Source organism: Polypterus senegalus, chromosome 3 (assembly GCF_016835505.1).
Source record: "Polypterus senegalus isolate Bchr_013 chromosome 3, ASM1683550v1, whole genome shotgun sequence".
Lineage (NCBI taxonomy): Eukaryota > Metazoa > Chordata > Cladistia > Polypteriformes > Polypteridae > Polypterus > Polypterus senegalus.
The window spans coordinates 54579403-54594503 of NC_053156.1; the positions used below are offsets into that span (position 1 = coordinate 54579403).

Here is a 15101-nt window from a genome sequence, read left to right on the forward strand (position 1 = left end):
CTTTATTTAGCAAAATTATCCATCGTCCAATTTCTAACTAATTTACACTCTTCTTAATTCTCTGTTTTCTTCCTTTTTCTTTATATTCTTCTGCTCCTTAGAGCTATAAAAGAGCAATAGGCGAGGTCAGTATTGGGTGTCTGCTTATTGGTTGCCCCTCATAATAATTTTTGTGTGCTTTTCATACAAACTGGTTTAAATGTATGTGCATTTTTTTCACGTCTTCATGTGCCTTTCTGTACATAATTTGTCTTTTGTGCTTAAGGCTTCCCGTTTCTGAAATTCATTTACATATAAATGCCTCTTTCCACCTCTTATGCACATCTATTAATCTCAGCTTTGTGTACTGTGATTGGTCATGCATTATGCAATATTTATGGTGCTATATTTTTGTATTCTTGAATGCTGTATTAAAAGGCCTGTATAACTGAAATTCTTACTCAGTTTGTCTGTTTTATGTGTTATCTAATGCTTCTGGTATTCATTTGCACAAAATATTGTTTATGGTTTTTTTACTGTGTATACTGATAATATACAGATATATTTTTCCTGTCAGAAAGGCAATTTTAGTCTGTGAATGCATTTTTCTTATACACTGTTAAGGTCTTAAATGGTTAAAACTATAATTCCCTATCTTTTAGTAATTCTTTAATTCAGCAGACTATGTGGTAGCAAGTGACATATTTTTTTGCTAAATCCAACACCATGTAATAACTGTTGTGCTTTTATCACCTGTAGTATAGTACATCTCCTATGAAAACACTATAGACATGAATGGATGTACCTTATCAGGAACAATGTTTTAATATCCAAATATTGATTTTCAAATGCTGTTCTGCTGTCATTTCACAGTCCAGCATAGTTAAATTGAACCTCTTCTGCTCTGTAGCCTTCTGTACTTTCTTGTGGATTTCTGCCAGAAATGGAATTTTCAGGGGTGTTTGAATGCTATTAGGCAACTCACCCAGACAAGGCATGGTAACTTCATCCTCATATGGCTGTTTTGGTGCTTGCTGTTGTATTCAGTTGTTAAATGACTGGATTAGCTTGCCTGCTGTTCAGTGTTAAATTGTCAGCCTGCCTCTAATCAGGGGAGCTTCCTTTGATGGATTGTTTGGGTTCTGATACATGTGTAAAACTGATGAAAGAAAGCTCCAGCAATGTTTCTGTTTAATGCAGTCAATGTCACTGCCATTCCTGTCTATACACACATATAGTATGTTCCTTTAAAACCTGAATATCTGTTCCAAATATTATTGTCTGAATATAAATGCTATTATCGAAGAGTCAGTTAATTTGGAATTGCAGGATTACCGATGAAGTGGCCGGTAACACTTTATTTTTTATTTAATTGATTCTAAAAGGCACATTACAATAAATTAGGCCAAATTCATTCAGTTATACAATTAATAATACATTTCAGACAATTTTCTTATTAATTCAAACTATTTACACCTGCTCTCACCAGTCTAAAGAGTTGGGAGAACAGGGAGCCAAACAAGATACATTTTCCCTTACATATTAACACATCAAAATGGTTAAATAGGGGCAGAACTTGTTTTCTTTAAAATCAACAGTGACAAATTCCAGCCTAACTCTGAAAAAGTTTTGAACATATTCTTTTTTTGAGTTTTTTTCCTCCCCTCTAATTTTAGGTTAAATAAGACAACTTTTTATCATTGATGTGTAGATGAGTTTTCTTCCAGTTGAGTTTTGCTTGATAAATATCATTATATAGTAAAGTGACACTTTTGCTGGAGTGCCTAGACATAGGAAATGGTTCAGTCGTATTGTCATCTCCATTTATCACTTTGGTCAAGAAGGCGAATGACTAACTCAACTTTGCCAGCCTTGTGCACAAATTGTCAACCAGAATATTCAGTCTTTATGAGCCTGGGAAAACAATGACAAAATGTCCACTACTTCCTTTCATAACCCTGTGTTTTCTTTAGCATATTGATCTGTTTCTATGTTAAAACGGCCAAGATTCAGCTTTTACTGTGTAGCAGAACAATGAGTTGCCTAGGGTTTGGCTAGCAGTAAAATGGGAGAAAGTGAATCTATTCTTTTTGAAGCATAGTAATACAGTCCCTTTCTTTGGAGAAACAAATATTATTTTTGTACCTGTAACCTTGGATACCCTGAACCAGCTTTAAGATCCACTTGGCACCAAGCATAAAGAACCATGTGGCAAAAACAGCATGTAACTCTTCACAACATTAGACATCTTGCTTAAAATCTTGATATTGTAACACTGCTTATCCATGCCAAGGTCATTTTCGTTTGTTGCCCACGTGAAAAGTAAAGCTCATAACTGGATTACATCAAATTTTCCATTTTGTCAGTAGTTGCCTGTAAAAGGTCTGGATGCCATGTTCCTTCCATTAGTTTGATGTACAACATAAAAACTGCTTCAATTTATAATTATAATATAGTAAACCAAGACATAATAGCATCTTGACCTTTAAGTGTTCCCTGCTTTGAAAAGAAGTATCACTTTAATAATGATGTACCAACAGATGCTATGATAAAGAAGATGTCATTACCATTTCCATTATCATAACTATTGGCGGTACACTAAAAAGAATGTGAGCAAGATTTCCTTTAACAATAGAATTATCAGAGTCTACCAAAAAACTCGTAGATCCGGCCCACCTTAAAACCGTTCACACTTCTCCGCCAGCTTCTTTTGTCCTGTAAATGTGCTAATTAAGACGAGCACCAAGCAGCCGGCTATTCCATCCCCCACTGTCGCAGAACATTCACTAAGTTCTCCCAGCTTATGCCTTAATTAATTAATTACCTGGGAGTGAAGTGAAGTTTAAGAGTGGAAATAATAGATCGTTATTTGGAGCATACGCATTTCATGTTGGTTCCGTTTCTACAGTAATCTGTGTACACACATTGTTAAAACAAAAACTTTTTCATATTTTAGTGATAAACGTTACAAAATGTAGGCATAAACTATAGAATGTGTAAAAGCATGAAGTCTAAACGTCAAACACTTTCACAAAAGGCTGAAGGACATTAAAACAGCTTCTGTAGCGTAGTGGTAAGAGTCGCTGACTCCACGCAGTGGGCTGGCTGTGTTTTAGAGACCCAAGTTCAATTCCCCTCCTGGGGAGAGACTGTTATTTTTTTTTTCTTTTTAACATCTAAACGGACATAAAATTTATAAACTGGTATGCACTGTCAGTTAATGAGATCGTTATATTTTCATGTGGCGGTGCTCCTTTTAAAATATTGTTTAACAATTGAGATTGCAATTAACATGAACAAGTGTCCTTATAACTGTTACTTTTAAGATCCAAAACATACAGACAGACAGAGAGAGCACTGTGTAATACAGAGAGAGACAGACAGGCAGAGAAGTCACTAGATACTGTATATAAATAAACAGGGAAGGCACATGTACTGAAAGAAAAAAAAAAGATCAACATGTGCCTTGGTCCTGCTTGCACTGAATAAGCTCATGTGCTCTAACCCCCCAAGATCTGACTCTTAAGTAACAGCGCAAGTACAGACGCAAACCAAGTGGAATCAAGAGTCACCGGTTCAATCCCCACTCACTCCTATATTTGCCATTTTCAGTAGTAAGCCGCTTTTTGTGTTAATATTATACAGTACACACATACACTTGGTTTGCGTCTGTATTTGTGCTGATACTTCGATGAATGAAGTTGTGGAATTGCCTGCGAGTATTTAGCGACAGCATCTCTATGAACTTGTGGATTTGCCTGCGGGTATTTGGCGGCAGCATCACAAAGTTGTTTTCGTCTAGCTGCATGAGAAAATGTACCACGATGTCTGACGCGCCTCCTTTTTACTGTTTTCTCACAGCTTGGATTGCTGCTGTCATCGGTTTGAGTTTCATGGTTTGTTTCAATTACGTTAGTATTTGCAGGACTTGTGTTGAAGTGACATTCGGCATCTGTCAAGCGTTGTAAGCATACAACCGGCTTCGTCGATAACTTCGCATCCAGCATCAAAGTGTCCACTACTCAAATCGTCACCTGTGAATCGAAGATGTTTAAGAGCCATTGGTGGTTCTCCAAAGGTGTTAAATATTTGGCCATTTCGGTAGACTTGAAAGCGACAACCGAACAGTTCAGCTGCAGCCATCAACTCACATGCAGAAGCATAGGTGAGGGGCTTAAGCATTTCACTCTTATAGTGTTTCTGTGTAGCATAATTATCTCCTGTACCGTCATCCGTCCACACCTTGAACCTGTCCCAGTCAATCAATACACAAGACACAATTTTTCCTCTGGATATCAAGATTGAGCCCGATATGGCCGTGCAATATGTAACACAGAGAATGGAAAAGGCAGGCGGCATCTCCGGGCATGGAAACCACTCGGTAAGTGACGGTTCTTTGATCAATGGTGATCACCTCGATAGACATCTCACTACCCAAATCACTACTCTTGAATCTAAGATGTTTAACAGGCATTCCCGGTATTAACTTGTGGATTTACCTGCGAATATTTAGTGGCAGCGTGTCTATGAACTTGTGGATTTGCCTGCGAGTATTTAGCGACAGCGTCACAAAGTTGTTTCCGTCTAGCTGCATGAGAAAATGTACCACAACGTCTGACACGCCTCCTTTTTACTATTTTCTCACAGCTTGGATTGCTGCTGTCGTTACGTTAGTATTTGCAGGACTTGTGTTGAAGTGACATTCGGCTTCTGTCAAGCATTGTAAGCATACAACCGCCTTCATCAATAACTTTGCATCGTAATAAGCGAACAATAAAACAGCGAAGAAGCCGTGGATTGAATAAAAAGGCTGCAGTTATCAGCAGGGAGATGTGAATACCGTGGCGAAGCAAAGAAGGGAATGAAGAGACCGGAGCGACGGACGGCCTTATATGGGCAGGCAGTCAATTACGTGGGAGACGTGGTGATGGGGACGCAACGCAGCCTCACATGGCGACCAAGTTGCAGGCTAGGGATGTATATATGTACGTAAGTAGGATTCAATTACTACCGTTACACGTAGAATTTCGAAATGAAACCTGCTTAACTTTTGTAAGTAACCTGTAAGGAATGAGCCTGCCAAATTCTACCTACACAGGAAGATGGAGAATTAGTGATGACTAAGTCAGTCAGTCAGTGAGGGCTTTGCCTTTTATTAGTATAAGAAGATATTTGGCCGCCTTGTATTCCATATAAACAAAGGTTTTAATAAAAGGATTTGTGCATAGAAATATATGAAACACTTTTGGAAGAATATTCATTTTAATAATGGTAGTTCTTCCTGTTACTGTGAAATGGACAGATGGGAATCTTTCTTTTATGATACTTTACATTTGATTTTGAATAATTGTTTTTTTTTTTTGTTTTGTTACTGACTCCTGGGTAACATTTGTTGTGATTTTGTTTATATATAGATATAGATATATATATAGAGATAGATATAAATATAGAGATAGATATAGAGATATATATATATATATATATATATATAGAGATATATAGATATATATAGATATATATATATACACTGCTCACAAAAATTAAAGGAACACTTTAAAGAAACACATTAGATACATCAGATCTCAATATGAAGTTGGATATCTATACAAATAACGACAGGGCAATGTCTTAGGAACAAAAGGATGCCAAGTCTTTTAATGGAAATAAAAGTTTTCTGCCTACAGAGGGCTCAATTGTGTAGACACCCTAAAATCAGAGTGAAATGAAGATGTGGCAGGCTAGTCCATTTTTCAAAAACTTAATTTCTGCTACTCAAAATGCTTTTCAGTATCTTGTGTGGCCCCACAAGCTTGTATGCATGCTTGACAACGTCGGGCATGCTCCTAATGAGACGACGGATGGTGTCTTGTGGCATTTCCTCCCAGATCTGTATGAGGGCATCCCTGAGCTGTTGTACAGTCTGAGGAGCAACCTGGCGGCGCCTAATGGACCGAAACATAATGTCCCACAGATGTTCTATTGGGTTTAAGTCAGGGGATCGTGAAGGCCATTCAATTGTTTCAATTCCTTCATCCTCCAGGTACTGCCTGCATACTCTTGCCACATGAGGCGGGCATTGTCGTGCATTAGGAGGAAACCAGGACCTACTGCACCAGCGTAGGGTCTGACAATGGGTTCAAGGATTTCATCTCGATACCTTATGGCAGTCAGAGCACCATTTCCTACGCAGTAGATGTCTGTGCGTCCCTCCATGGATATGCCTCCCCAGACCATCACTGACCCACCACCAAACCTGTCATGTTGAATGACGCGTTGCAGGAAGCATATCGTTCTCCTTGTTTCTCCAGACTCTTTCACGTCTATCACAGCTGCTCAGGGTGAACCTGCTCTCGTCTGTAAAAAGTACAGGGCCAGTGGCGGACTTGCCAATTCTGGTGTTCTTGAGCAAATGCCAGTCGAGCTCCACGGTGCTGGGCAGTGAGCACAGGGCCCACTACAGGACGCCGGGCCCTCAGGCCATCTTCATGAAGTCTGTTCCTGATTGTTTGGGTAGAGACATTCACACCAGTGGCCCTCTGGAGGTCATTCTGTAGGGCACGAGCAGTGCTCAGCCTGTTCCGCCTTGCACAAAGGAGCAGGTATCGGTCCTGCTGATGGGTTGAGGACCTTCTACGGCCCTGTCCAGCTCTCCGAGAATAACAGCCAGTCTCCTGAAATCTCCTCCATGTTCTGGAGATTGTGCTGGGAGACACATTAAACCTTCTTGCTGCAGCACGTGTGGATGTGCCATCCTGGAGAAGTTGGACAACCTGTGCAACTTCTGTAGGGTTAAGGAATCGCCTCATACTGCCAGTAGAGATGATTACTCAAGCCAAAACTAGCACGAGTGGAAAACCAGCCAAAAAGATCAAGAGGGAGAAACTTGAAATGACCTCCACATGTAAAACCAGTCCTGTTTTGAGGGTTTTCTAATTGTTGCCACTTTAGTGCACCTGTCGTTAAGTCCATGAACACCAATACAGCTGAAAGTGATTAACAATGACCTCAGCTGCTTAACCAACCAGAAAATTATCAGACAGGTTTAATTTATTTCATGCCAGGCCCAATAAAAAAGTGTTCCTTTAATTTTTATACATATCCATACATATACAATATATATATATATATATATATATATATATATATATATATATATATATATATATATATATATATATATATATATATATATATATATATATACACACACACACATACATATACATACAGACACATACACATATATATATATATATATATATATATATATATATATATATATATATACACATACATACATACAGTCTTTGGGGTGCGAGAAACTGTTGCTGGGGGTGCCAGAATCCATGAAGGAAGAAAAATTAAATCCATTATTTGTACAAAATCTTTATTTATCCATTCCTGAATAATTAAATGGGCAGGCTATTTCCTATCAGTGCAATATGCTGCTTGTTAAAACGGATGACTCCCGCTCTTACGTGCAAGTCTGCGTGGATATTATGAACTGTCGTATCTGTTCAAGTTCTATTTAAATTTTAAATAGAAGGAATTTTTCTTTAGTCGACAGAATATTATTCCGGAATAAGTCAACTCAAACCTTAAATAACTTGTAATATTTTGCTCTCCATAAAAATATATCTTGTCTAAATTATACAAGTTAGAAATAAAGTAAACGTTAAAAGAACAAACATTCAAATTTCTTTACTCTTATGTAATTTTATATAAAAATAAACTTAAATTTTAAATATCCCAAAAGATTTTGCTCTCCATAAAAATATATCCTGTCAAAATTATACAAATTCAAATATGAACATGGTGCATAACAAAACCTGGAAATATAAATAAAATTAGTTCTTTTCAGCAATAACAAATCAAATCATTCAGTTGTCTTTGCTCTTATGTCATTTTATCAGATTTGGACGTGTGGCATCTTTTTTTGGCAACAAGTTTGTTTGTTTGGTGTGAGGTCCTGTGTTGTGGAGATTCTCAGGATGGACTGTGTGCTGTTTTGTTAGTCTTCATGACTGAGAAGAGTTTCTCACACAGATATGTGCTACCAAACATGCACAAGGTTCGAGCCGCATGTAGACGGAGCTGGAGCATTTCTGCGGGAATGGAGTGAATAAACTGTGCGGGCCGTGCAGTATCGTACTTTGCCTTCAGTGTGCCATTACACTGCAGCTCAATCACCTCCATCTGAATCTGCACGGGTGCAGTTTCCACATCGACATCAAATGGGTTGCGAAACAACTCAAAATTCTTTTTTTGTTCTTCAAAGTCACCAAAGCGCCATGCGAACTCAGTGTACAGTGCGCTCAGTTTATCAGCAAAGTGCGTATTTGGCAACACCGTTGTGCCGATTTGGTTCAAGATTACTTGGCAAAAGGGAAAGTGGGGCAAGTTGCACTGGTGCATTTGTGTCTCCCATAAAAGTAGCTTCACTTGAAATCACTTTGTGATTTTGCACGGGTAAAAACGTCTGCTGAAGTGTCAGATTCTTCTTTAACTCTTCTGCTTTCTGTATCTTGTGCATTGCATTCAGGTCTTTCAGGTTATCTTGATGTTTTGTCTCATAGTGCCGTCTTAGATTAAATTCTGTAATTACAGCCACATTAGCTCCACAAATGAGACACACGGGTTTACCGGCAATGTCAGCAAACATATACTCGGCCTCCCATTGGTATTTAAAGGCTCTGTGTTCAGAATCGCCTTTTCTCTTCGGCATCGTGTGGGCTAGCTTCGCAATAATTTGCAGCATCATAAGCTAGACTTGATTAACGTGGTAAGTGTTCGGCAAGGCAGCTGAAGTGCTGCATTATGGGATCTGTAGTTTATCGTGTTACCAGCGCTTCATATCCCCGGGCCATTAATAACAATAATACAGTATATAAAATGATCTCGCGGGCTGGATATAATTACACGCCGGGCCAAATGTGGCCAGTGGGCCTTGAGTTTGACACATATGCACTAAATAGAACTTGAAAAGAAATATTTTTTCGAATGTGATTGCGCAATTGTTGACGCGCACTACAGTACATCGAGCCCGCGTGCTATTGTGGTTTTGCCTGTGTGCCTCAATAAGTTACCCTCCCTTCGTCTTACTTTTTTACCGTTCATGTAATGAATACACTGAGTATGGCTTTACCAAAACAATCCTTGATCGCGAAAAAGTATCCATTATTCATAAAGCTTCAATTGGTGATCTGTCTTTCTGCGTTAACCGCATATTTTTTCATACGTCTCAAACCAAGGGGAAAGTTCTTTCAATGTACAGAGCTCATTGGATCTTTGAAAGCACAGGGTGTATTAAACAATCATCCAAGATTTGGTAATAAGTGTCTATCTTTAACAAATCATGTTTGATCTTGTGATATTATAAAATTTAGCACTATCTTTATGCATTTAGCTAATGCGTTCACCTGAATCTTTATATCCTTTTTTTATTAAGGCTAGGCTATCAGATGTGCAGACAAATGGGTTTTTAGTGTTTTCCTGAGAACAGCAGTTGCTGCCTTATGGAGTGTTTCTGGCAATATATTACATTCTTTAGGTTTTTAAACATAGCTAGCAGTAATGGAGCTTATTTGGCAGTAAGCAATTTATAATAATCTGTTAATAGTTCACCCTGTAGCTTTCCAATTTTGTAAGCTATAAAGAGCGTCTTGAATTTCATAGAGTCTTAGTGGTTTATCTAGAACCTCTTTATGCTGTTTATTAAGCTATGGGATTTCTGTTTCATTGGGGGAAAAAAAAAACTTTGGCAAGTGTTTCAATTTCATTATGGTCTGATGTATACAAACATATTTTTTGGTTTTCAATTGTCACTATTTTGTACTATTATTTGAAAATGAAAACATTTTAAACTGCTAATAGTGAAATGCACATTATCTGTTTTAACTACAAATCTAGTCTTATATGAATCAGTGGTGTGCTGGTTAACTACTGGACTATGCCGAAATTTCATGTGGAATTCTTTTTTTTTTTTACTTTGTAGGATTTCATTATTTTGATTTTAATAAAGTCACATAATTTTAAATGTGGCACTAATTCACTGGCCCATCATAGCATTGTCAGCAGGGTTATCATAAAGAGCTCTGACCTTCTCTTTTATGCTAGCTTTTACGCTAACAAAAGTTTAATTACTGCACACCTACCATTTGTAATTAGAGGAATTTCTTTTATTAATCAGATTTGCAATTTTTTATATTGTGCATCTTTATTTCTTGTCCCATGATAAACAATTTTTGCTAATTCTTTTGTTGCAAAGACACAGATTTCCTTCACCAGGTTAGGCCAGTACATTTGCAAAAGTCAAAACCTAATATAACCGTTCAGGCCGTTTTTGAAAACTGGACAGCAAGGTGATGTTTTAATACAAGTTATTTAGTCTTCTATCTAAGCAAGTCTAGATGTTGCGCCCTTGTTAATGTCTGTTGGTGATTCTTATCTATCCTAAACATTATCCATTATTTAGCAGTTTACTGGTCATAAATAAATATACTTCCCCAGGTAAGCTCCTCAACAATTTATTCTTTGGTTGCTTGTATTGGATTCATTTCATTAGTAGAGTAGTTTTCAGACACTTTTCAAATATTTAAGCTTACAAATCTAAGCAAGTTTTATGTAAAATTGTCCTGATATTCATAGACCTCAATGCATCACTGCTAAAGTCTTTTATGATTTGTATCATTGTTGACCTTTATCTCCATTTCATTTAAATTGATACATTTATTTTATAGCTTTTTATTTAATATTTTTGTTGCCCTTATGAATATTAAATCTCTGAATTAGACTGCAGTAGTTTTCCCATATATTTTTGAAAGAGTGTTTCTCACATACTGTATGTTGGTTCATTTTTTAACTGACGGAATAAACATCCAAATAATTACTGAATAGAATACTACCAGTAGTTTGAGCACTTTACAAATTGTTGTAGCCACTCATTCATTCAGCATACCTTTGAAGATATCTATGGTGTCCCAGGGCATGCTATATAAAAATAGCCTTGAAACAACTGTTTTGCTGAGAAGAATAGCAGATGAGATTCAGGCAAGAGTCAGATTACAAAATTTAGTCTGAAACCAAGCCAAGTTCATTAACCAAAAGTCAAATCAATGTGTTGTCAAGCCAAAATCATCTGAAACAGTCTGTTCATTTAGGACTACCAGTAAATGTAGATCAGTTACAAAATTTCAAGCAGGATTGTTAGTCAACACATTCTGCCTTGCAGCAATACTATGGAGTAAAAACTAAAACCAACCTTCAGAAGAATTAAATATTAAACAAGGCATTTAAGGTGTATGTGTACATTTTTCTGTGGTGTTCTTGACTAAAAATCATATGCAAGTATCATACCTAAGGAAAACACTGAATATATACCTACATCGACCTTTTCAAAGGGACAATTTAGAGATGCAGTTTGTCCTGTTACATTCTTTCAAAATATATCAGGAAATCTTGATGAAGCATTGGAGAATATTCAAATTCAAAACATAAGATACCATAGTTACTAATTATGCTGGTGTCTAAATTTTGCAAGGAGCCAGTGCTATTATCTATCAGTGTTAGATATTTGTTATATTCTGTGGAATGACTCAATAGGTGGGGGAAGAAGTCTGAGACATTAATGAATGACTGTTCAAATGAGTATTAATGCAGTGAGTATTTCACAGGTCAGGTGGGTGTATATTATTGTAAGGAAAAAATTAGGGTAAGGTTTTTCTTCCCCTTTTAGATGACTGTTGTGCTCAGACTTAATATATGTTAATTTGTTAAATATTTCTATCTGCTTACAACATTGCACTCCTGTCTTTCAGCTTTAGAATACAACCTGAATTCATGTTAGTCTTTTCCAGGGGATGCTGTTTATATTTCTGGTAGCTACGTTAATCCTTTCTTTGCAATAATTTATACTCCTATACTCTCCCCAAAAGGCCACTAGACCTGAAACTCCTGCATTTTGAACAAATTATTCTCATTAGGCATAACTCTAGCTCTATGGCTTCATCCCCTGCACCTTGTGCAGGTGTGCTTGTACTAGAAGCGTTAGCTGTATCACTAATGGGATATACATCTAACTTAATGTGTTTGGTAATAACATGTTCCTGATATAAGTATTGCATTTCTTTGACAAATTAGTACTCAGTCAATAAATTACTACTCAGAATTTGTGTATATGATTTTAAGCATTACTAGATATTAAATTATCTAAATAGTTATACCTGTAAATAGTATACTGCTGTAAAAACACCTTCTTTCAGGATAGTTTGTATCACTTATTTACTCAAATAATATGTTCATTTTAGTGGCTCCCTACATATTTTACATATATATAATTTTAATTTGTTTTGTTGTTTTAACTTATCAAACAGGATCATGGATTGTTTCCCAAAGAGAAACAAGAGGAGCTTCCGAGGCCGCCGATCAAAGCAATGGACTACTCTTCCTCAAGTGAAGAATCGGGTGAAAGTAGTGAGGATGAAGATGAGGATGGAGAAGAAAGGTCAGAAGAAAGTGCAGACCTTGGTAGAGATGGGTAAGAACTGGAGTCTGTTAGTTTTATAAAGGGTGTATGGTGAACCTTGTTTAGATTATGATTTTTATGGTACATCAGGCAGTCATCCTCTTATGTCATGAAAACTTGGCTCAGATCATTGGTAAAACATTAAGAATTTGTCAGTTTATACTGAATTGCAGCAAGAGACTGAATACATATAAAGCTAGAATAATTAAGGGTTGTGATCTTCAGGTGAATTGTTTTCATATGTTTTCTATTGCTAAAACGTCTAATATATTTAACCATATTTTACATATATTTAGTTGTAGTGAGAGCTTTTAAATTTGTAAATACCATACTTGGTAGTGATGCTAAACACCGACAGGGCAACAAAAAAATAAAGTGCTTTTTAATGTAGACAAAATGCACACATATGCAGGAGGTGTATGATTATGAATTCAATTGGTAAAGTTTTGCATTAAATACAAATACAGTACTAATAAAATGTTAGACAATATTATTAAAGAAAATTATGTTCTAGCTTTATACTGTGCAAGAGAGATGATATTGGGGTACTGTTTTCAATTCATTGTTCCCACTAAATAATTTCAAAACAAACAAAAAAAAAATCAAAACAAAGAACAGCCACCACCAAATGCATTCCTAAGTTGTCAGGCATATTGTGTTGTTTCTCTGTAGGTTAAGGGGAACTACTTTTGGATTCTGTGGAGGGAGTTGAGCTAATGTCAACATATTTAAAGGCACTAATTGAATTGATCTAGCTGAAACTCTTCAGATAAGCAGTTATAAACATGCTTGTGCACCATTTGAAACAAAAGTGCCTGAATTGGATGATGAGTAGATAATGAGAACAAAGAGTAAGCTCCAAAGTCATCAGCTTGAAGCACAGACTCTTGTAGCTTCAAAAATATATTTTGATTAGTAATTGGGACAAGTTGGATATTAGCCATTCAAACAAGCTGAAAACACTGAATGTCTTCTGTGTTCGAGTTTACTGTATTGTTGTTGCCTTACTGGTTGCATTGAGTTTGATTAGTCAATTCTCATAAAAAGAAACATCAAATTAATAGTAATATTCATAATCCAACAGCTATGAACGAATTTAACAAAATTAGTCACATGTAAATGTTATAAAGATATGGAAAAAGATTCGTTGTGGCAACCCCTAACGGGAACAGCCAGAAGAAAAAAAAGTAGTCACGTGTAAATGTTAGGCTATGCCTGTCCTTCCTCTGATCAGTTTACCATTATGTTGTTTTTCAGTTTTGTCTGGGCATAAGGTCTTTTGATAATGATGCTCCTTCAAACTTTTTATTGGATGTGACATTGTAAAATTTTTGTTTTTTATAATCTTTTATAATGTTTACTTAGTGATGGAGTAGTATGTATTCACATTGGTTTCTATACAATACCAGTGTGGATGTGATAGCACAAACTATTCCATGACCAAGCCCTAAAAAAAACCCCAAAGTCTGATAAATTGTTGTTTTGAAGTTGGTGAGTTTTTAACACTATATGTTTGTTCTTGACCTTCTTGTTCCTGTTGTGTTGAGTAATTCAGTTATAAAATAAACATATAAGGTTTTATTATGCAATATCTTGCAGGTTGCGAAAAAATAAAGATGCTGATACAGATAGCATTAACACAATGGTAGTTCATGATGATGAGGAGCCTTCTCTTGTTAACACTTCCAGCAGTTCATATGGAGATCAGACTATGGTCATGCAGCGGGTAAGAAAATATGTTTCTGTGCATCTGTTGACTTTGAGCAACTACCCCCTCTTCATAATAGGGGTGTTTGGGCTTTCTAACTAGTCTGTTCTTACTTTTAAAAAGGGTTTTCATTACACATCTACTTAATTTTAATATTAGCAACTATCTTGGTGGCTCCTGTAGATGAGGCAAAAGCCTTACATGCCCAAGCTTTAAGCCACGTTGCGTTAACCCTTTAGTTACCTTCAGTCCTTTTCCTTATGCTTTTAATAATCCATTATAACAACTTCATTTAAGCATATGCTTATATTAAATTGTAAAAGTTATATATTGATTAAAATATTTGATTAAAATTCTATGCCAGAAGAGAAACTGATACCAGTACCAGTTTGTGATTATTGTCATGCTTATATTTTTGTGCACATGACTAACAAAGATGGCTAGCAAACATAAGTACAATAAAAAACGCTTGTCAGTAGCTCCAGTCCGGACAAGCTAGACTAAAGTAATGAGTCTTCAGCCTGGATTTAAATGCTGAGACTGCACAAGCAGGCAGATTATTTCATACTTTTTGGTCCCTGTAAGCTAAAAGCTCAGTCTCTCACTGTTTTACTAATATGTGGAACATTTAAAAACTGCCATTTTGAGATTGGAATGTGCATTCTGTTATGTATGTGTTTGATGAGTTCAGATAGGTACATTGGGCATAGGCTATGAAAAGTTTTATACAGTGTGAAGAAAGGATTTTGAAATCAGTTCTAAGCTTAAGAAAAAGGAGGCATCTAAAAACAGGAATTATGTGGTTGTACTTCTGATATCTAGTAATTCTTTCAGCAGCATTTTTAAATTAACTAAATTTTGTGAAAAGAACTGCTTAAACAGCCTGTGAGT

The 15101-nt window shown here is 36.4% G+C and overlaps 1 protein-coding gene across 4 annotated transcripts in view; it reads left to right on the forward strand.

Moving 5' to 3' along the window:
- The window catches only part of mink1 (misshapen-like kinase 1), a 232261-nt gene that overhangs the window by 164803 nt on the left and 52357 nt on the right, over window positions 1-15101 (forward strand). For 2 of the 4 annotated variants that reach the window (XM_039747227.1, XM_039747229.1), the window contains 3 exons: window positions 102-125; window positions 12351-12514; window positions 14102-14228. In XM_039747227.1, the coding sequence (XP_039603161.1) occupies window positions 102-125; window positions 12351-12514; window positions 14102-14228 (315 nt within the window). The remainder of the gene's footprint in view (window positions 1-101; window positions 126-12350; window positions 12515-14101; window positions 14229-15101) is intronic. The other 2 variants (XM_039747228.1, XM_039747230.1) reach the window with 1 other exon arrangement.